We start from the raw sequence: 24,109 nt of genomic DNA on the forward strand, positions 1-24,109 counted from the left end.
TGGAACATTGTAATATGGTTAGCATTTTCAAGGGCTTCCCTGGTGGCTCAGTCAGGAAAGAATCTGCCTGCAATGCAGGAGGCCTAGGTTCGATCCCTGGGTTGGGAAGATCCCCTGGAGGAGGGCATGGCAACCCACTCCAGTATTCTTGCCTGGAGAATTCCCATGGACAGAGGAGCCTGGTGGCCTGCAGAATGTGGGGTCTCAAAGAGTCGGACATGACTGAGCAACTAAGCACAGCACAGCATTCTCAAAATACTAATAGATAATGAGGAATAAATAATCTAGACAGTCTCTGTGGGAAGGGAAACTACTCTGCCCTTTTCAACAGTTTATTAGAGGAGGTGGAAAATAGCTAGATTTACAAATAGTGAGACCTGGAAATAGTATTCCAAGTTATAGAGTCTATTAGGCTGTTGCATTATTTCAGGTAAATGTTCAAAAATCAGCTTCATAGGGCAGCACTGATGATATTTACTGACCTCGGGGGGGAAAAGTCAACAAGTGACTTACTCGATTTAAGGGAAGAGAAGAAAAATTATATTTTACATTACAATTAGTTAACTAAGTAGGGTAGGATGATAATTTTATATAGAAAACCATATAAATTTACACATATCTCCACATATAAATACAACATGTGTACACAGATACATGACATAAACCTATGGTTTTGTATCATGACCATACCAGATTCCAGCTGATTTCTACATGCTCAAATCTAGGAAACTTGAGGTTTAGGGAAATCCACATTCAAAAGACTTGAATCTTTTCCCAGATTCTTTGGTTCTAAGATAAACACAGTGGCACAAAGTGTGAGAAAAGCATGTAAGTACAACAATGAAAAGAACTGGCATGATAATCAGTGTTCTAAAAGTAAAGTACTGAAAAAGCCCTAAAAGTGAATATTAGCTCCTTTAGTCAGCTTCTAGGGATAAGAATTTTACTTGGCTTGTTCTGACTACAGTTAACTTTTATAAATTGAAATGCAAATTTATCTAGTTTGCTCATTTTTTTGCAACTAAGAAAGCAACTTCATCAGACTTTCTGCTGCAAATAAATCACAGGTAGCCTTACAAAGAAGCAGACATTGCACAAGGAACAGCTGTATGATACATAGGACTATCTTGGGGTTTTCAAAGATACTCAACTGTGATAACAGTGGAATACATATACTAATGTGAATATTGTATAGCCAGTATTTTCACTCTATATTTCGTGAAATTATCGTGTTTCATGTGTTGAAGTAATACAGGTTATCTTGTCATTTTTCAGTGCCAGCAATAAACATCTTCCTCTTCCCTATTCTAGGTTTGAGATCAGAAGCAGAAGAGTAAAGGAAAAGTCATGTAATCATAAAGATAACATGAAAGGTCACCATTGAGATTTGGGCTAATTCCCCAGAAGCAGACCTAACCCCCATCAGTTATCCTCAGGGTGTTGATAAGCTCATTTTTTGGTGTTTGGTTAGCCTCAAGGGTGTCCCACCTATAATGTTTGGCCAATGGGATATGAACCATACCAATAATATATGCCTTCTCAGCCAACTGCTAATATTTTAGAGAAAAAGAATGATACCAGGGATTAAGTGGATAATACATCATGGAACCCACAATTTTTTTAAAATGGGTTTCTTGTTCTTTTACACAGAGAGGAGAGAAGGAAACTGCATCTGTGCCAAACATTCAGACATGTAAGTTTCCTAAACTGCTGCTCTGCACTTGAAAACAAACTCCCATCTTTTTAATGGGTAGCAGGGCCAAAATTCAGTCTCACTAAAAACAGGCATTTAACGTCCCATTTTAAGTGATTTTCAGTTCCTTCCATTCTGAATTTACAAATTCTCTTCACTGGCTGTGATGTCAGTATTCATGTTAAAAATTGATGCAGTGTAATTTTTTTTAACTTTATAAACATATTTACAGAGCTTTTTTCTTATACTCAAGTGTTTAACTGCTCACCATTTCAAACTTATGAGAAAAGGAAAAGTGACATCACAGAGGAAGTAGGTAAGTAGCTTCTAAGGGCTTATACAACTTGTTCTTCAAGGCCTTATTTTACATAGGCTCAGGAGCTAGGAAATCCCTTAATTCATGGTTATTGGCTGCTCTCATGCATAGCATTTTATTTACTGTGTCAGCCGAAAAGTTTGTTCAGGTTTTCATACCATATTACAGAAAAGTCAAAATGAACTTTTTGGCCAACACAATATTATATTCATTGACAAATGAGGAATCCAAGATTCAAGGCTCTTAGTAACTCCAGAGTGTAGATACCCTTTGCCCATGTATCTATCAGATACCTTTTCATCAAATTTAATTTTCCATTTTTTTAAATTTAGGAATAGTTTGGGGACACAAAAAGCACATAGTTCAAATAATACATTTATTCATTTAACATATATTTTCTAGGCACTGGGATACATAAGGGAACAAATCTGAACAAGGATCCCTCCCTTTTTGCTGCTCCAGTTCTCACTGGTGGAGATATACAATAAACAGTTAGCATAAATGAGTAAATTATATGATAAAGCTGAATAGGATAAGATGGAAATGGTAGGGGGTACAGACTAGGTTGCAGTATTAAATAGCATAGTAACAGTAGGCTGTGGTATCTGATAAAAAATTTGAAGAAGGTGGGGTTAACCCTCCAGATATCAGAGAAGAGCATGCCAAGCAGAGGGAAAAGCCAGTGTAAAATCCCTTCAACAGAATCATGCCTAGAGTGTGAAGCGCAGCAAGAGGGTTAAATAAAGCAGAGGGTTTGGAGGAGAAAAGGAATAGGAAATGAGGCAGAGAAGTAATAAGATATGAGAGTCGTAGGCTATTACAAATATTTTGGCTTCTATCCTAAGAAAATGAAAAGCCCCTATAGACTTTTGAGCATGATCTGATCTATTTTTCCAGGATGACTCTGGACCAAAGGCAGATGTGGAAACACCTGTTGGCAGCTTGCTCAGGAACTTTAGACAGAGAGGGAGGCTTGGACCACAGGGGTGGCACCAGAGAGGATCAGACGCTGTCTCCTCCTGGATGTGTTCTGCAGGTAGAGTTGTCAAGAGTTACCTGACAGATCAGATGTTCAGGGTAAGAGATACAGAGAAATCAAAGATGGCACTGACATTAGTGCTCAGTGATGGCCTTGCTGAGATGGGGAAGGCTATGAGTGGGAATGGGTTTTATAGGGAGAGATTTGGAATTCAGTTTTGGACATGTTGGGTTTGAGATGAATAGTAGGTATTCTAGTGGAGAAAAATGTTTACTGAGCACTTACTATGTAACAGATATCACTTAACCTTCTTTCCCTCATACTAATGCTAATAACCACAGACTTGGAACTTGAAAAGTAATAATTTATTTGAAAGCTAGAAAGTATGTTACAATAATTTCAGTAAACCATTATTCTCAATTCTAAAAGGTATGGAATCTAAAAAATGAATGTAGATGTACATGTATGAGAGTTAAATATAAATCTGTCTTGTGTCAGTGGTAGACCACACTTTAGGACTTTCCTGAATGCTATGTACATGAACCAGCATAGCTTAGGATCTTAATAAGATAAGGGACTTAATAAGCATTTGTTGATACTGATGAGTGATGCTAATGATTTTAAAGATGGTGTGGGCTGGAAGTTTGACCCCTTGTAGGAATCTAAATAGCAAAGAACTGAACAGAGTTTGAAAAAGCATACTCAACATTTTTTAATAGTTTGATTTGTATTTCATCTAGACATTCTGAAATTTCAAAGGAAATTAAAGTGAACCAGTGTGAGATATTTACACACAATAAAAAGCTAATTGCAGGAGATGGGAGGAACCAGGTTTCTCACTCTTGGAGTAGGTGGCTATAGATAAGCCAGCATGGAACGCTAAAGTGGTTCATGTGATCCAACCCTAAAGTGGATTAGGGTTGGATACATCAGCATGTACTCATTTTTTAATATAAAACCATACACATGGTTAAATCAGGAACTGTTCATAGATATGTGTATGTATATTCTGATTGGTATATGCCTATATGCCTTGCCCTGTCAGGTAAGGCTGCCTAGAAGCAAACACCCATATCTTGGTTTCTAATACCATTTGCTAATGGTATTAGAAGGAACCAAGCTCCTTAGAGAAATAGCTCATTCTAGGCTGGAGTAGGGAATATACAAGATAAGCCTGGAGCACTCTTAGAGGCCATAAGATAAGGAAATATTCAAAAAAGCCCACATTGTCTAGGGTATGTGAAAGAGCATGAGAGCCAACTGAAAAAGCTCCCAGTGGTCAAAGCTGAAACAATTTCAAATACATAGCAAAGTTTTGGATTATAACCCAAAGCATAAAATTAAATACCCATGCACATATACTGATAAAAATGATTAAATAAATAAATGGATAATAGACAAATTTCTCATACAAAAGAATTCTAAATAATTTATGTAGCTACTTCCTCAAGGAGATGGAGCATAAACCCCACCCATCCCCACCCCCCAATCTCTTAAATGTAGATTGTGTACAGTGACTTTCTTCCAAAGAATACAGTACAGAAAGGGGTGAATAGGATTAACTTTACAGCGGAGACAAACACTACCTCAGCCAGGTGATCAAGGTTAATATTACTAGTGCTGAGTCTGTTCTCTGATATGATACAATGAAAGTATAGCACTTTACCTCTGTGATCTACCTCCCAAACACTTAGAACCCATGTCTAACCACTCAAACCCAAACTGAAAGACCTTATTTGACCAGTACTCCTCAAACTGTCAAATCAAAAAAAGGAAAGTCTAAGGAACTGTCAGAGTATAGAGGAGACTGAACAGACAGGATGACTAAATGTGGCATCCTGAACTTAATCCTGGAACAGAAAAAGAACATGAGGTAAAACTAATGTGAATCAAGTGTGAACTTTAGCTAATAATGATATATCAATATATTGATTCATTAGTTGTGACAGAGATACCATGCTAATGTAATATGTTAATAGGAGAAGCTGGGAATGGACTACATAGATACTTTCTGTATTATATATTCACAACTTGACTGAAAACCTAAAACTATTCTAAAATCAATATTTTTAAAACCTGACCCTAGCGCTACAGTGTGACCACAATTAGAGCATCTTTCAAGTAACTGAATTTAATGACTCTTGTTACACCATGATGGATAAAAGCATCTCATTTATTTTCGCACTCTAAAACATCCAGATACATCATTTATTTATATATACATATCCACTTTATTTCACCAGACTATAAATGCCCTATGGGTAGAGACTGTCTTCTGTTGTTGTTCTTCTATTGCTGTATCAGTACCTGGCACATACTAAGTGATCAATAAACATTTATTAAGTTAATGAATAAATGAAACTATTTTATATAGGCTATAGTAAAATACCATTCAGCGAAACTGCAAAATCGAAATAAACGTTAAAGAACTAAGACCAAGGAATAATTCAGAATAAGTATTGAAATATAGAATAGAGTCTCATTTTTATGAACTATTTAGTCCCTAAGGAAACTTAAGCCAGTTGGCCTATTTCAAGAGTTTGACTGTCCTAACACTATTTGTGAGGATCTTTATGAGTCAAGATGCCTGGGTTCCAGTCTTGCCTTGATCCCTAACTAACTTGTAACTTTGAGCTCTTCACCTGTCTGAACCTTACTTTTCTCATCTGTAAAATAAGATTGGATTAGATGATCTTTAAGATCCCTCCCAGTTTTTAACAGTTTTTAAGCCTTCAAACAATCTTAAAGCCCTGGCACAGTATAAGAAAGAAAAAAAAGAACTAGAGTAAATTCTCCTCTCCTTCCCCCTCACCCCAATCTCCTGTCCTTACATATTGGCCTCAGAATTCTCATCCACTTCTGTTAAATTGACCCTTAGGGCCATTCCACCATGCTGTTTTTTGGATTATTCATTCTTTTACAGTACTTTGATGTTGCAGTTTTAACTTATGAGTTTGCTCAACATAAATCCAAAAATGCTTTTGCTTACCCCACTTCTGAGAATTAAAGACAGACATGATGTCAGTATCAGTGTTGACTATTTCAGAACAAAATAAGACACACAGAGTGTGGAAAGTTAAAAGTAAATTTAATCTTAATATTGTAGTATATATGTAGCCTGTGTAAAATTTTATGATTGGTTTCTTAAAAAAAGCAGTAGTTCTTAATATGCAGTAATGTTTGCATCTAATCTAGTGTTAAGTGTCAGTTGCTCAGTCATGTCCTACTTTTTGAGACCCCATGGACTGTAGCCCACCAGGCTCCTCTGACCGTGGGATTCTCCAGGCAAGAATACTGGAGTGGGTTGCCATTTCCTTCTCCAGGCCATCTTCTGACTCAGGGATCAAACCCAGGTCTCCCACACTGCAGATGGATTCTTTACCGTCTGAGCCACCAGGGAAGCTTTTTATCTTTTAAAAATGATTTTAAAGAAAATTAAAATGATATATATTGCTCTTTAATTACTGCATTTTTCTGACAAATTTAATCAGTATATTTTGCCAATATAAGTGAACCCTCAAAAATCTTTTCCTTACTTTACTATGTGTGTAAGTTTCATTTCATTATAAGGCCCCCTATTTGATAAGTGAAAAAGTATTTTACAGTAATTAAATGTGTATCCTCAAATATAATTTTTGCATATTTCATATGGATCAACACAGGTCAAATACATTCTAATACTAAGTTATTTTGTTTAGGTTATCACAATATATCACATAATATAGAAAACAACATGCAACTGTCTAGCAGATACCAGTGCTAACACTGAGGTTTGGTGATTTAAACTTAAGATCACAGTTAACCTTATTATATGCAATTTTTGAACACTGGAGAAATCAAATTCTAATATTTGTTATGGGCTTCTGTTGCTCATAGCAACAAAATTTATCTTGCTATGGAGTGGAATAAGGAGTCTCTTGTGTATTAAAGAATACTCAAATGTCAGCCTTAATTTATGCTTTCGCAGATAAATTTAGTTACTGCTTGTACATTTATATTTTCTAGCTTCGAAGAGCGGGGAGAAGACCCTTAACATGTGAAGATGTTGGGAAAAAAAAAAAGGTACACAACTTAAGTCTTGTTTTTATAGTCTCAACTGGTGGTAGTCAACCTAATGTGACTCCTAGAAACTAAAATGTTTTCTTATCCAGAATGCTCTTTCTGAGGGGAGGGAAACAAGTTTTACAAATCTGTGTAGGAATCACACACGGGGAAATGCAGAACCCAGAGATGTGCCATAATACAGCTGTTTGAAATAGGGCCCCGTAGAAGAATAGTGGAAAGAATTATGCCTTTGGCACGTTCAAGTTCATAAATCCAGTGTCTCTACATAATAAGGAACATCTGCATCCCCACGTGATGGCTACTGGTCACAACCTTGGACTTACATGCAAAGTCGTTTTGTTTTTTTCCTACATGCCCAGTAGTCTCTGGGAAGTCACCTGAGTGGGTCTCCGGTGACATCCCTAGCTATGGGATGTCTCACCATCAGTGAGTGATTTCAACCCAGTAAATGTTGGCAAGATGATAATAATAGCCAAGGGTCAAGACTTTTAATATCGTATCTAAAAGCTGCTGTTGACAGCCCAATGCCTATGGATCTGGCTCCAAGAAGTATGCCACTTACTGAACCACCTCCTTGGTTTGAGAGTAGGGATACTTACTTTTTCATCTGAAAATTGACACAGCCCACCCAGACTAATCTGAAAGAGGATGGCTATTGAAACACAGGGCAGAAAGCCATACAAACTGAATCGTAAGACTAGAGATTAACTCATGAACTTGGCAGGAATAGCTTCTAGGACGGGAGCTGGAACAAATGGATCTTGGCTGGTGCCATTCCTCAAAGAAAACTGATAAATCCTGAATTTTCCATTTATGTGTAGCAACTGTGGCTTTGTCCCTACAGAGTTTGTGGTAAATATCAGAGCATTGCTGATTTAACTCTTGATATACCAATCTAAAGGAAGTCTGTTTTATCAGGAAGAATTAATACATTTCCAAGGGGACAGAAATATATTTAAGACTAAAAATGCTGTGACCATAAACATTGTGAAAGGTCCTGCTTATTAGCTAAGGGAGACACTAGAAAACACTGTTCATTTTAGAGTAGTTTATGCTTCTGATGGTACAGAAGCAAGTTTGGGACACTTAATGCCTATTTACCAAAAGAAGGAGTCAGAATTCTCTGAATTCTAACTTGTAGAGTATTCTGTAAGAATGAGGAGAAAGCTCAGTTTTTAGGTCTAGTGTCATAAATTGTCTCTTCTACAACCCCAGTAGTTTCAGAGATGCACTGTAGAGTAGCTTCTCAACCTAAATATCCATCAATAGAAGAATGGATGAAGAAGATGTGGTATCTATACACAAGGGCATAGTACTCAGCCATAAAATAGAATAGTGCCATAGAAGCAACATAGATGGACCTAGAGATTGTCATACTGAGTGAAGTCCGTCAGACACAAAAAGAGAAATACCACATATCACTTATTTGTGGAATCTGAAAAATATACAAATCAACTTAATTACAAAACAGAAACAGACCCATAGACATAGAAAACAAACTAATGCTTACCAATGGGGAAGAAGAATAAGGAGTTTGGGATTACCAGATACAAGCTACTATATATTAAAAAAAAGCAAAAAAGGTCTACTTTATAGCACAGAGAGCTATATTCAGTGTCTTATATAATCTATGAGGGAAATGAATGTGAAAAAAATGTGTGTATGTATGTGGTGGTGGTTTAGTCGCTAAGTGTCCAATTCTTGCAACCCCAAAGACTAAACTGCCAGGTGCAATGTGTGTGAAACTGAATCACTTTGCTGTATACCAGAAACTAAAACTATAAATCAACTAAACTTCAATTTAAAAAAAAGTTTTCCTAAATAAAGTAGAGTAGCTTGTTATCATCACTTTAGATAATTATAGAGCTTTTTATCATTACAGATGAACCTATGTTCCAGCCTATGTTCTCAAGATAAATAACCCCTCCAGTGACGATCTTACAGGAACACCATGATTACCAGGTTATTGGATCTTCTAATCTCAATAATGGAAAACCACAGGGTAAGAATCTGAAGTCACTCACTGAGACAGACATAGCAAAGTCTGGAGCTTTGAAACCATTTTGACTAGTGTTGTCCATAGTTAAGACAGAAGCTAATGTTGTAATCTCCTTTCTTATCTCCACCACCATTACTGTCTGGTGGTAGCCAAATCAACACTATTACAGAAGACAAAGTGATTCACACTGTGTGTGTCTGTCACATCCCGAGGTGAAAATACTGGAGTTAACCTTAGATTTACTGTCCTGGAAATATTTAACATGCTACTTCAGTACATTCCCAAGTATTACATCATCCCTTGAGTTGACAACAGGCTTGTAGCAAGAACAGTGGAAGACATGCAAGTAGTCTTCAATGCTACATATATATATATATATGTATATATATATATATATATATATTTTTTTTTTTCCTAGGAAAGTTCATCCATTCCACTTGTTTATCCACTACCTATACACTGATGACACCGAGGTCAACACCGACCTCTCCTCTAAAGTCCAAACCCATAATTCCAACTATGTAGTTACACATCTTCACCTGAATTTCTCTTAATAATTCAAACTAGATAAGACTAAATTTGAACCTGTATTACCTTTTCCTAGAACTTGCTCTTTTCTTCTAAACCCTTTCTCATCTACCTCTTCATCCACACTGGAAACCCAGATGTCATCTTTGACTTTCCTTTATTCCAGTCCTAAACCTGATCAACTTCATTGCTCCATCCTGTTATTGCCAGGTTCTTATCACTTGCTTGGACTATTCCCATAGCCTTCTAACTGGTCTGTCTCTGCCAGTCTTGGCCCCCTCCAATCCATCCTCTACATTGCTGCAAGAGAACTGTCTCAAATTCAAATCTGATGTGTGTCTTCTTAAAACACTTCACAGCTTCCCACTGCTGACTGCAACATGACACATTAGATACCTCAGCAGACAGTTTACTTGCCTCTCCAGCCACATCTCTTCCCTTCTACCTCGTACTGCCTTTGCACCTTACACTCCCACAGTACTAAACTGTACTTCTGGAGAGACTCCTAGTAAGCTTCCTGCATCCATGTCTCTGCATGTGCTATGTCCTAAAATTACCCATAACCCAATCTCCATTCAATCCTCTTACAGGTCATCTTCCCCAAGCTAGACACATTTAATCACTTCCTTTCCTATACTATTTCCTATCTCAAAACATTTTACTTCCTTTCCTACATTACTATGCATGCATGCAAGATAGAAAAGGAACATATCAATCCCGTTACACATTACTACAAATACTTACTTACAATTCTGCCTCCCCAGGACTGCCACTCATTAAAGGCACAGGCCATTTTGCGTTCAGTTTTATAATCCTAATGCCTAGCATAGTATCTGCTGCTGCTGCTAAGTCGCTTCAGTCGTGTCCAACTCTTAGCGACCCCATGGACTGCAGCCCACAAGGCTCCTCCGTCCATGGGATTTTCCAGGCAAGAGTGCTGAAGTAGGGTGCCACTAGTACACTCAAAAGACACTGACTATTCTTGAAGATCATTCTAAATTTTTATTTAGTTACAGAAAGGGAAAGAGAAAGCACCACTACACCTAGACTTTTATCCTGCAAAAATCACAAACATAATAATAAATATATCTTAATCACATGATCACTCAGTGAATATTCTTTTTCTCTGTAAGTATGTTTCAGTCCCTTCAGAAATCCAAAGATCATGTACAGATGACCAAGAGGCACATGAAAAGATATTCAACATCACTAATTACTAGAGCAATAAGGTATCACCTCCCATCAGTCAGAATGGTCGGTAATTAAAAAATCCACAAACAATAAATGCTGAAAAGGGTGTGGAGAAAGGAGAACCCTCCTACACTGTTAGTGGGAATGTAAATTGGTATAGTTGTTATAGAGAATAGTATGGAGGCTTCTCAGAAAACCAAAAATAGTTACCATATAACCCAGCAATCTTACTCCTAGGCATATATCTGGAGAAAACCATATTTCAAAAAGATACACGCCACTCCAGTGTTTGTTGCAGCACTATTTACATAGCCAGGACGTGGAAGCAACCTCAATGTCTATCAACAGAGGAATGGATAAAGAAGATGTGGTATGTATATACAATGAAATATTACTCAGTCATAAAAAAATGAAATAATGCCATTTGTAGCAACATGAATGGACCTAGAGATTGTCATACTGAGAGAAGTAAATCAAAGACAAATATATCGCTTATATGTGGAATCTGAAGAAATGGTACAAATGAATTTATTTTAAAAATAGAGTCACAGATGTAAAAAACAAACTGATAATCACCCAGGAGGGAGGGATAAATTAGGAGACTGAAACTGACATATACACATGTATAAAACAGGTAACTATAAGGGCCTACTGTATAGCACAGGGAGCGCTACTCAAACCCTAATAACCAATATGGGAACAGAGTCTTAAAGAGAATGTATTATGTATAACTGACTCACACTGCTGTACAGCAGAGACTAACGCGACGTTGTCAACTACACACCATTAAGTTAATTAAAAAGAAATCCAAAGATCTTCACTCAGAAAAATAAAAAATAAAAAACTATCTGTATAAGCTCAAAACACCAGTATTGTTAGATCTCTTCTGTGAGGAAAGTTATAGAGAGCTTCTAACTGCTACTGGTGTCATGGCTGAGGTTTGTATATATACACACTTCTAGGTACATGTCTTTTCTACTCCCGCAATGACACAAGGAGGGTCTGTGTCTATTATACTGCTCTGTTTCCCTGCATCATTCCCCACGCAGTCTGGTCAACACACTTACAATCCCAGTTGTAATTATAATGGTGGAAGCTGACAGAGAACCTGCATTAATGGAGACGATACTAACCAGGAGTGAGGACCCTGGAGTGGCAGTGATAAAAAGTTAAAAGTCTCTGCTCATAAATGACCTTATATATAAATGAGAACAGGAGGAGGAGGTAAAAATTTTGAGCACCTACTATGTATAAGAGACACCTGATATAAACTAGTCTGCACAAAAACTGAGATAGGATCATTATTGTCTCTACGTTATAGATAAGGGAATGAACTCAGAATAGTTTGCCCAGGAACACACAGCTAGTAAGTGGCAGAGCGAGCATTTGTACCTAGGTGAGGAGTCCACAGGCTTTCCTGGTGGCACAGAGGGTAAAGTGTCTGCCTGCATTGCAGGAGACCTGGGTTCAATCCCCGAGTTGGGAAGATCCCCTGGAGAAGGAAATGGCAACCCACTCCAGTACCCTTGCCTGGAAAATTCCATGGACAGAGGAGCCTGGTAGGCTACAGTACATGGAACTGGCAAAGAGTATTCTATATAGTGTTTTGTATGTCAAATTTTAAAGAAGCTTTAAAAACTCATACCCAAAATTTTATATGTCCATCCCAATGCTCTTCAGACAACTGTACAATATATTTTTATAACTAAAGTTTAATAGCTTTGCAGCAAAATGCAGTGAATTAGAGTGCCTACTGGGGAGTCAAGACAGTCAAGACCACCTGGCGTGCCCTCTAGACTCTGCCTCACACGAGCTGTGTTTTCTTGGTTGCTTTATTGCTCCTTCAGAACTATAGTTTTTGCATCTGTGAAATAAGAGTATAATACTCTCTATTTATATGAAGATTAAGTGGTATAATATTTGCAAAACCTTAATAAAAATTTAATAAATACCAAAACTAGTAAATTCACAGCTTAAAGAAAAAACCAATCAATATTGTAATTAGCCTCCAATTAAAATTAATTAAATTTAAAATATATATATAAATACAGAAAGCATTACTTACAGAAGCTAGTAATCTTCCATCTTCTTTCATAGCAAGGTAACGGTTTGCACACACTCCTTTGATAGACACAACCCCTCTCTCTTCTGCTTGAAGTTGTAGTTTGACTGTAAATAACAGAAAAATTACCTTTGTAGCATCATAGGAAAATGAAGCATCTACATAACACATTTATGCAACATACAGGGAAAAGATGAAACATGCAGGCAACCAGCTAGTCCACTCTGGCAAGGAGCTGGGGGCCGAGGTGAAACGTCAACTAAATTCTATTAGAGCGAATGACCCACTAGAGCATAAGTGCCTCCAGACTCCCTTCTCACTCCAGTGTCAGCTGATAAGAGGGACAGATGGAGAATTTCTCTTGTTGAATAAGTAATTACCTCTACTTGGCCTTGTTAACTAAAGTCTTTGTTTTTTTGAGTGTACATATTTGAAGGGTACATAAATATATAAACCAATTAGAATTTTCACACTACTGTTTAAATTCTTTAAAAGCTATTTTTAACCTGTTCTTCACAAATAAAATATAGTTGCTCACTATTATCTTTTGGTTTATATTTCCTTTGGTTTCTTATTTCTAGCTTTCCCTTCAATACAATGCCAAATGTATTCATCTTTCTTTATGGACATATTTTGATATATAGATTTTGTTTTTCAACTAGATATTTGCAAAAAAATAATGTTTACATTTAATTTGCTTATATGGTGTGATGAAGATTTTCAGACTATAAGATCCTAAAGAGGATGACCTATGTGTTACAGTACATTGTCAATATTAAACAGATCGTCAGAAAAAAAAATAGATAAGCATGATAATGCTAGATGGACAAATAATCATGTAATCAACTCAATGAAAATTAAGTTTAAAATTTCTCTTTTGCTATTCAGAGGCAGCATTCTCCAAAATGTATTTTGAGTAACAGAGATTACTTAAAAAAACAGGTTCTGGGGCCAGTTAAATTTAAGAAATTCTTGGTAAGTCAAATTAACTCTTTACTGTCAGCCTTCTTAGAACTGTGCTTCTCATAACTTGCATTATAAATTACCACAAAGGGAATCAAGTAAAAAAGACATTTATTGGACATTTAATTTTATGTCTGATTCTCCTCAATGTACCAGTCACTTCAGGTGAAATTCTTCTGCAGAATCTTAAAAGATACAAAGTAAAATATAAATAAATAAATAAGATACAAAGTAAAAGGAATATAGTCAAGTCATGAAAACAAAAGTTTTTCACAACATTATGGAAAAATGTAGAAAATAAGATTTTTGGCAAATATAAGCAAAATTCTATTGATGATTAGATCGTTAAGTCATATATGATACACGAGCATCTCTTTTTAACTCATGAGGTTGTATAAATGCTCATGACTGACAGTCAATCACTATACTTTTTTCTGGCACTTTATCAATAAACTAGCCTAGCTCTAGCCCACCATTTTGTAAATGTATAATTACTGTTCATAAGGCAGATTATGGATATTAACATGTGGTCAATACCAGTGACTCAGAAGCAAAAGTAAATGTCATTCATTTATTCATTGGCTTTTCATAGATTCCTTGGGAATTCACGTTTGGATACCGTTACTTGATAAGCCACTAAAAAGTAAACTGTCAATGCCTGAAAAGTGTTTATTACCAAATAACCATAAAAATATAGACAGGAACTAGAGCCTAAATCAGTAAGAAGCTGGATAATCCACAAAATCCTAGATTTTCTTTAAAAACCCATCAGATCTGAGGTATAAAGAGATCTAAACAAATACAATTTCACTTAAAGAATTCCACATTTGGGGTCCCTTTCCCCCAAAAAGAGATGACCTGCTTTCATTTTAACAGGAAGAAGAATAATCCTGCCAAAATGGGGAGTATGAATAAACCAGCTGAACTTTTACAGCCTTTTAATAGCTGCTGATATCAAAGAGCAATTCCATACCCACCTGCCAGTTCTCTCCTCCAGAGCTTGCACCTAGTGTACAACCATCACACCCGACAGGCAGAAGACAGAACAGAAGAGCCTCAGATCCTTCTGAAATCACCTAGGCTTTGCTGAGTGCAAAGCAGCTATCCATTGAAGAATGGAAGCAGAACAGAGCTGAGAGCCCCCGAGAAGCACTGAGCCTTCACCAAATGAAAAGGAGGATGAAGAGAGATCTGAAAAGACAAGGTAGAGTTCAAGAGCAAAGTTAACTCCTGAACTACCCCAGTAGTTAACAGCTGGGCCATTTTTGTCTCAGAAAAGTAGAATATGGAAAACTACAACCCAAAAGAAGGCAGGAAAAGAGAAACAAAAGGACAAAGAACAAATGGGGTGAACAAATTCCAAGATGGCAAATTAAACCCAAACATACCAATAATTAAACTAAAAGGAACTAAATACTTCACTATTTAAAGGTGAAAAAACTGTCAATAAGATAAAAGGCAAAACCCAACTATGTTGCTTACAAGAAAAGCACTTTAAGTACAAAGATAAGAGCAAATTGAAAATAATGTAGGAAAATACGTAAGTTGCACACCCTAATTACTAAGAATGCTGGTATGGCTATATTAGTATCTGATGTGGACTTCAAGGCAACTAGTGTAACTAGATATGAGCAAAGTTATTTCATAATCATGAGAGATACCTCAAGGGAAAAAACAATTGTCTGAAGCAAAAATTGACAAATCAGTAAGTATATGGAATATAAGAATAACATCGTCAACTAACCTGATCTGACATTTTTTCCTTTTGAGATCAGGTAGGTTTCATTTACCTGAGACTTTATTCTCTTAACATCGTCATTTGAAAACTATGCTTAAAAGAAAAAAAAAAAACTGCCAGCATGGTAAGCAATCCTATGCTTATTTGCCTAGCTGACTTGAATTGTTCATATCAGTTAACTCCAGCTTAGAAGTTCTTTTTCCAGAGTTACCATGATGTTTAAGTACTGTCAATGGCTCTTCTACTAAACTATTGGTGCCCCTGGTACTTTTGTTTCTTAAGTCAAGATACAATTCATGTATGATACAATTCATGTAAAGTATTCATGATTCCATGGTTTTTAATACAGTCACAAGGTTGTGCAGCCATCACCACGGTCAGTTTTAGAACATCTTCACCCACACCTCCTATGTTCCCAGTAGCACTATCCCAACTCTAGGCTGCCACTAATCCACCTCCTATCTCTATAGATGTGCCTATTCAGGATATTTCATATAAATGTGGTCATACAATATGTGGTCTTTTGTGACTGACTTCCTTCACTTAGCATGTTTTCAAGTTTCACTCACGTTATAGCCATGAATCAGCACTTCATTCTTTTTTATTGCCAAGCAACATTCCATTGGGGAGAAGGCAATGGCACCCCACTCCAGTCCTCTTGCCTGGAAAATCCCATGGATGGAGGAGCCTGGTAGGCTATAGTCCATGGGGTCACGAAGAGTCGGACACGACTGAGCAACTTCACTTTCACTTTTCACTTTCATGCACTGGAGAAGGAAATGGCAACCCACTCCAGTGTTCTTGCCTGGAGAATCCCAGGGACCGGGGGAGCCTGGTGGGCTGCCGTCTATGGGGTTGCACAGAGTCAGACACAACTGAAGTGACTTAGCAGCAGCAGCAGCAACATTCCATTGAATAGACCACATTTGATTTACCCACCCAGTTTGATAGACATTTAGTTTCCAGTTTTTGGCTGTTACGAATAATGCTGCTACAAACATTCCTGTACCGGATTTTATATAGACACATTTTCATTTCTCTTGGGCATATATTGAAAAGTAAATATGGTACCATGTTTAATCATTTGAGAAACTGTCATATTGTTTTCCAAAGCAACCATTTTACATTCCCAAAAGAAATTAAGGGGTCCAGTTCCTCCACATCCAGGCCACTTTTTTTTTTGTAGTCCTGGGTTTTTGTTCTGTTTTCCTAGTTATAGTCATTTTGATTGGGTATAGAGTGGTTATCTCTTAGTTTTCATTTGTATTTTTCTGATGCTGAATATCTTTTCATGTGTTTATTGGCTGTTCGTGTATCTTTAGAGAAATGTCTATTCAGATCCTTGGCTCATTTTTTAAGAAGACTTTTTCACATTGAGTTGTATATGTTCTAGATTCAAGCCCTAAACAGATATCTGACTTGCAAATAAATATATTCTTCCATGCTGTGGGTTCTTTTCACTTTGTTGATGTTATCCTTTGATGCATAAACATGTTTTAATTTTCATGAAATCCAGTATACTGATTTTGTTCTTTGATTGCTTGTCGTATCGGAGACACTATTGCCTAACCTAGGGTCATGAAGACTTATGCCTATGCTTTTCTCTTAAATGTTTTAGTTTTACCTTGTATATTTAGGTTTTGATCCATTGTGAGCCAATTTTTATATGCTGTATAAAATACCAAGTGTATGCCATATTAAACATGACTGAAAATAACTGCATTTATGAGTAACAAGAGGAAGAGGAAGTATCTCAATTAAAAGAGATGCAAGAAGTATATCATCCAAAAGGGAACTATACTTCATCTATCTCTATCCCATGCCAGGCGCATAGAAATACCTTGTGAACATCTGGTGAGTTGAAAGCATCTCACGCAAAAGAAAAATGGATAAAGGAACTCATTGCTCTAATGTCCTTGGTATTGTACATGAGTATTATACAGGTGCTATGAGATTACGGAAAATGACATATTACCAGATGAAAAAATCCGAGAATCTTTCTAGGAGAGATGAGATTTGAGCTAAGGTTTGAAAGATATATAGGAGATAATATCACAAACAAGGTACAGGGTAGGGAGATTAAAAGAAATGATATTCCAGGCAGATTGTCATTTCAGGACTGAGGCAGGAGACAGCCACAAAGCCTAAACAGCCACGTCTGAGATAGCTCGAGCAACAGGCATAATCCAGACTGAGAAACCTGGCAGGTCAAATAATGTGGTTTCCTCAACAATCAATCAATTACTATGGAGAAAAAAAAGATGGAAGGGAGACCTGAGACTAAAAAAGGCCTAAAGCTCATACTTTAAAAAGCAAAACTAAACTAGAATATTTAAGGATGCCTATCACTGTGATGAAACTACTAAGAAATTCAAAGTATTTAGAAATCTGTGTACTTTATTGGAGAGGCAGTGGACACAGAGAGGCATCTGGGGTGGCTGGCAAAGTTCTGTAGTTGGTGACTATAAGAATGTTCACCTAGTAATAACCCATTAATGTATGAATTTGTTTTATATGGTTTCCTGTATCTACATTATATTTTACATTTTGAAAGTTCTTAAAAATAGTCTACAGTAGAAAACCTTTCTTTCTAAATTGGACCTCTGAACCCTGATATAGCCCAGGTCTTTTCAGCATGCTGGAGACCACCAATCTATGTTCAGGTTTGGGAAGCACAGAAGTCAACAATTTTGATAAACATAAGACTTCTCATGGCTTTCTAATGTTGATATTTAAGTCCAGTAAGAGACAAACTTGGAAAAATAGTGTGTTATCCAAGCTTAAAATTCAACTTTTTTCCCCTCTGCTGTAACATAAAAACAAAAGCTGTCATTGAAGAACCTTATCATTAGGGAAGCTTCCATTGTGGCTCAGCTGGTAAAGAAACTGCCTGTAATGCGGGAGACCTGGATTCAATCCCTGGGTTGGGAAGATCCCCTGGAGAAGGGAAAGGCTACCCACTCCAGTATTCTGGCCTGGAGAATTCCATGGATCGTATAGTCCGCGGGGTCACAAAGAGTTGGACACGACTGAGCGACTTTCACACACACACTTCACTAGTCGTCACTTGGTCCCATCATAATACAGTTACATCTTAAATCCCATCTACAATATCTATAAACAATTGTCTACTTTTTACTTGACAGTCTTTAGCAAAGGAGTATTTACATGGTCTTTCTAACATGATTTTGATAGGTAAGCAAAGAAACAAACTCTGATTACAGTAAGTAAACTACTCAGATGTTCAAGTGCTCAGGCCATTAACATCTGACAGATTTAGTTACACAGTATAACCAAAAAGCCAAAGGATTATTTCAGTGAGCCACTATGGCTCAGAACATTCTGCAACTCCTTTCTTGGAATTTGTATCGTTTTCTTTTGAATAGGCTCAAAGGATGATGAATCTTAAAATCATAAATACTAACTTGTTAGAGCTATAAAGGACTTAGAGGTCATGCAGTGCACCCTGCTGCTGCTCCTGCTAAGTCGCTTCAGTCTTGTCCTACTCTGTGTGACCCCATAGATGGCAGCCACCAGGCTCCCCCGTCCCTGGGATTCTCCAGGCAAGAACACAAGTGGGTTGCCATTTCCTTCTCCAATGCGTGAAAGTGAACTCACTCAGTCGTGTCTGACCCTTTGCAACCCCATGGGCTGCAGCCCACCAGTATCCTCTGTCCATGGGATTTTCCAGGCAAAGAGTACTGGAGTGGGGTGCCACTGCCTTCTCCAGCAGTACACCCTACTCATATATAAATAAGCTGACGTTTAGAGAGGTTTGTCCCTGGTAAAAGAATATGGTTTTTGGAAACAGAAAAGACAGTGTTTCCTAGAACAGGGAATACACTTATTCATTCAATAAACATTTGTTAGTAACAGCTATGTACCAGGTACTGTGCAGAGCAATAGGAATCACAGAGCGAAATACGTAAGTCTTTGACCTTAAGAAACACAGTATTGTCAAGAAGAGAGATGGTACAGGTAACTAAACAAGGTCAGTACTGTAAGTGCCATGAGAGGAATTCACACAAGCTACCCAAGAGCACTCAGAAGGTACACCTAACCCAGCCTGGAGAGGAGAGGCTTCCTAAAGCAGTGACAACTGAATGGAGACCAGCAGAATTAGCAGGGGTTGTCAGGAAGAGAGTAGAACAACAACAAAAGCATCCTGACAACACTTGCAAAGGAGACAGAGAGCATGGCGTAGCCACAAACGTCAGGTTCATGGATACGGCCAGCACAGTGAGGGTGCTGTGTGTGCTGTGGGAGAGGGCGTCATGGGACAGGGTGAGGCCAGAGGCTCTGCATACTGTGTTAAGGAATTTGAAAAAGGATGAAAGAATGAGTGCTTTGCATGAAATTGGATGGAGAGAAGTTGATAAACATGTGAGAGATGAAGGAAACAAAAATAGATCTGAAAGGAATGGAGATAATGGAGGTAAGGACACAGGCAAGGAAGCAAAGAACTGTTTCTCCTTGTTGAGGTGGGATATACAAAAGGAGAGACAAGTTGGCAAGATGATTAGCTATGTTCCCTTAAGATAATACTGGAAGTCTCTGGAAAATGCAGACACAGGCATCCAAAAGATGGTCAGCTCTATGAATATGGAGCTCAAAGAGGAAATCTGCTAGAATAAAGATCTGGTTAATCATAGCAAACAGTGGCTACCTTGGATGCACAGGCTGCTCCAAACCCACACAGGAAGACCAAAATGAGATCCAGAACAGTGAGTAGCAGGCGTGAATTAAAGGGCAAAGGACGCAATTCTGGGGAGCACCAACATTTACAGGAGGAGTACAGGGTGTAGAGCCTGAAAGAGTGGTCAGTCCATGCCAGCCTGTGAGAGTATGTATTATACACGCACCTCATACCTGCCTACACCACACACACACTCAGCCAGCCTGTGAGAGTATGTATTATACATGCACCTCATACCTACCTACACCACACACACACACTCTCTCAGCCAGCCTGTGAGAGTGTGTATTATACACGCACCTCATACCTACCTACACCACACACACACTCTCTCTCAGCCAGCCTGTGAGAGTATGTATTATACACGCACCTTATACCTACCTACACCACACACACATACACTCTCAGCCAGCCTGTGAGTGTATTATACACGCACCTAATACCTACCTACACCACACACACATACACTCTCAGCCAGCCTGTGAGGGTATGTACTGTATACACACCTAATCCCTACACCACCACCACCCCCACACACACACATGCACACAGAGATTTGGAAACTAAGACACAAAACTGTTATTCTTTCCAAGTAGTATAATATTCTGCATTAAAATTAAGACACTAAATGCAATGTAATATTCTGGATTGGATTCTGAAACAGAAAAAGGATGTTAGTGGGAAAAGTGGTGAAATCTAAATGAAGTCTGCAAACAGTAATGTACCAGTATCAGCTTTTTTTTTTAAGTAAAGTGCCACACTTCTGTTTAAGTTATGTAAGAAGTTAACTTCAGGGAAGGCTGGGTAAAGGCATAGGGGAACTTGTAAAACCTCTGCAACTCAACAAACCTTCGATAATTACCGCTAAATAGAAAGTTTTTTGAAAGTCAAAATACAAACAAACTATTGGGAATACTTAATAAAAGTTGCCTGATACAAGAATACACAAAAATCAATGGAGTTATGTAACCCACAACAAACTATTGGAACATGTAATTAAAAAAAAAAAAAAGATACCATTTGAGATAATAACTATAGGTACCAAGGACTTTTATGAAGAAAGTTGTAAAAGTTTATTGAAAGAAAGTCATTTTGAAAAGACTTAAAAGGGGAGCTATGTATGCTTACCAATGGAAAGACTCAATATAGCTAAGATATCACTTTCCTGCCAAATAGTCAATACATTTAACGAGCCCCCAAGAGAGTTGTCAGAAGTAGAAAACTAGGGGAGAGTAAAAACCAAGTGAAGACAGAAATCTTAAGTGGGACCTCTGAAAAGCCCTTCACTGTCAAATGCCACATAAGAAGTGAGGTGATGCAAACTGAGTAGTCATCACTGGGTTATTCAGACTTTGAGAACAGTGAATGCAGAAAACTTCAAGCAGTTTGGCTGAAATAAACCTCAGAAATTAGACTGTAGTAAAAAAAAAAAAAAACACCACAGTGTCAAATGCATGGATTTTGGAGGCAGACAGAATTGGACTCATCAGGCTTCCCCACTTAACAGTTGAGCTGACCTCTTCACTTGCACAATTGAAGATAACTACTAGTGCACAAGGTTACACAGTGAAGATTAGATATTAGATCTCTCCCCATATATAAAAGTTTTAGTACACAGTAATCATCAGAGATGTTGGCCCCCTATTTTACACCTGCTTCTTTGTATTGCTTTGTTTTGAAATTCAAAGAATTGTATAATTTTTTAGGAAACTTTATCTAGAATATCTAGGAAAGGGTAGGGTCTACAAAGTGTGTAGATGGGGCACCTTTCACAAATATGCCATTTATGCTGCAAATAACGTCCTACCATAGGCTGACTTCTATAGCAAATAAATTTATAGTTTCACTATTCTCAAGGGAAGTAAACTAAAAGGTACTTACTGCAAAGAAGACACAGGCCTTATACAATTTCTCAACCTATTGTCCTGTATTTAATATTTATTCATTCATTCAATAAAATGGTATCACACTTGCCTCATGTGTCAGAAACTGTTCTAGGAGCTAGAAATACAGCAGGAACCAAGAACTACAAAGTGTCTGCCCTCACGCAGCTTACATTCTGGTGGCAAATGCATGGTGTTCTTTAGTTGGTCCAACATTAATATTACTTCTCATTTAAATCTGAAGTCAAGCAAAGTGAAATTTGTAATTTAGTACACAAAAATCATCAGAAAGCAGTTGTCTAATACTGTATTTCAAGGATCACTATATAGGTCTACAGCTGACAGTACTCATGTTCCTGACATCCTCCTCTTAGAACACTGCACACATATTAATTCCTTCCTTACTCATTCAAAACCAACATTAGTGTAAAACTTGATGGTAAAGTGTGGTGGCTTTACAATAAAATATTTTTCAGTCAAAAAGTAACAGGTTCAGTTGTCTCCTTGGAACTGTAATTCATGAGTAACTAATAACTAAATTCCAAGGCATAACCCACTGGTTTATTACGTCAAAAATCATCCAGTTTAATGCTGAAGACCGCACTAAAAACTTTCTAATGCACAGATAACTGACAAAGGAGTCCATGTAACGAAACACTTCCTGAAAATGAAAACCTTTAAATCTCCATATATGACTGGAATACCAGAGGGTAGTAATCAGATAACAAAGATCAGCAACCTAAATTTATTCAATTATTCCTTTTTTGTGTGGACAAAACACAAATCTGACTAATGAGCTTCACAATGACTCATTAACCGTTCTTTTTTTTTTTAAATCATTTCCTTTTGTATATCATCCTGGGACGGGGAGGGGGAACCCATAAATCCCATTCTCTTCACAACTCAACTGGCTACTTAAGTTTATAAACAGGAACATTATTAGACACACAATTCATTGAAATTCTTAGCAACTCTTCAGTTTTCAAAGAAGGTTAAAATTTGCATAACAAAAATAGGAAGGAAGGGAAGGACCTCAGAAATCCATGACTTCTTTCTTTGCTACTCAGTCAGGACATGGCTTTGAGAGTTGATTAAATCTTTCTCTGTATCAAGTCTTATAGCTACAAAGTAGAAATTGTTTTCATTATGAGACTTAAGACTACCAATGATGACAAAATATATAAAACAAAGTGTAATATGTCTGAAACATCAAATTTGCCATTTATGTCTTAAACCATATCATTTAATTCCTGCAATAAAAAATTTTTCATGTACAGCTGATTTATGCCAAAGACAGGGCTGTTTCAAGCAATTCCAATCCATAAAAACTTATAAAAATCAATTTCTTCCAGTATCTACTGGATCTCCTATTTCATGTCCTAAAGTGGAAGTGTTTGAGCTACCTGAGCTACAGGAAGAGCAAAAGTAACACAGGTCCAAACAGCTGCAGACATTAGATGATTCTAGATTCTTCTAATAACACAATGCCAATGGTGGCTATAGCCATGAAATTAAAAGACATTTGCTCCTTGGAAGAAAAGCTATGACAAACCTAGAGAGTGTATTAAAAAGCAGAGACATCACTTTTCCGACAGAGGTTTCCAGTAGTCACATATGGATGTGAGAGTTGGACCATAAAGAAGGTTGAACATGGAAGAACTGATGCTTTTGAACTGTGGTGCTGGAGAAGACTCTTGAGAATCCCTTGGACTGCAAGGGATTCAAACCAGTCAATCCTAAAGGATATCAACCCTGAATATCAGAAGGACTGATGCTGAAGCTCCGATACTTTGGCCACCTGATGTGAAAAGCCAATTCACTGGCAAAGACCCTGATGCTGGGAAAGTCTGAGGGCAAGAGGTGAAGGGGGTGACAGAGGATAAGATGGTTGAATGGCAACACTGACTCAATGGACACGAGTTTGAGCAAACTCAGATAGTGAAGAACGGAAGCCTGGAGTGCTGCAGTTCATGGGGTTGCAGAGAGTCAGACAATA

The 24,109-nt window shown here is 37.5% G+C and overlaps 2 protein-coding genes across 9 annotated transcripts in view; one reads left to right on the forward strand and one right to left on the reverse strand.

Moving 5' to 3' along the window:
* NUDT6 (nudix hydrolase 6) overlaps positions 1-17,045 on the forward strand; it is a 74,915-nt gene extending 57,870 nt beyond the window's left edge. For 5 of the 8 annotated variants that reach the window (XM_069557488.1, XM_069557486.1, XM_069557487.1 and 2 more), the window contains 7 exons: positions 1,651-1,693; positions 1,947-2,009; positions 2,907-3,045; positions 6,994-7,050; positions 8,936-9,055; positions 11,009-11,141; positions 14,673-16,976. The gene's annotated coding sequence lies outside the window, so the exon portion shown is untranslated. Of the gene's footprint in view, positions 1-1,650; positions 1,694-1,946; positions 2,010-2,906; positions 3,087-6,993; positions 7,051-8,935; positions 9,056-11,008; positions 11,142-13,721; positions 13,809-14,672 lie in introns of all 8 variants that reach the window. The other 3 variants (XM_069557485.1, XM_069557490.1, XM_069557489.1) reach the window with 3 other exon arrangements.
* Positions 1-24,109, reverse strand: part of FGF2 (fibroblast growth factor 2) — a 57,920-nt gene that overhangs the window by 3,710 nt on the left and 30,101 nt on the right. The window contains exon 2 of the mRNA XM_069557496.1: positions 12,837-12,940. Within this exon, the coding sequence (XP_069413597.1) occupies positions 12,837-12,940 (104 nt within the window). The remainder of the gene's footprint in view (positions 1-12,836; positions 12,941-24,109) is intronic.

Source organism: Ovis canadensis, chromosome 17 (genome assembly GCF_042477335.2).
Source record: "Ovis canadensis isolate MfBH-ARS-UI-01 breed Bighorn chromosome 17, ARS-UI_OviCan_v2, whole genome shotgun sequence".
Taxonomy (NCBI): domain Eukaryota; kingdom Metazoa; phylum Chordata; class Mammalia; order Artiodactyla; family Bovidae; genus Ovis; species Ovis canadensis.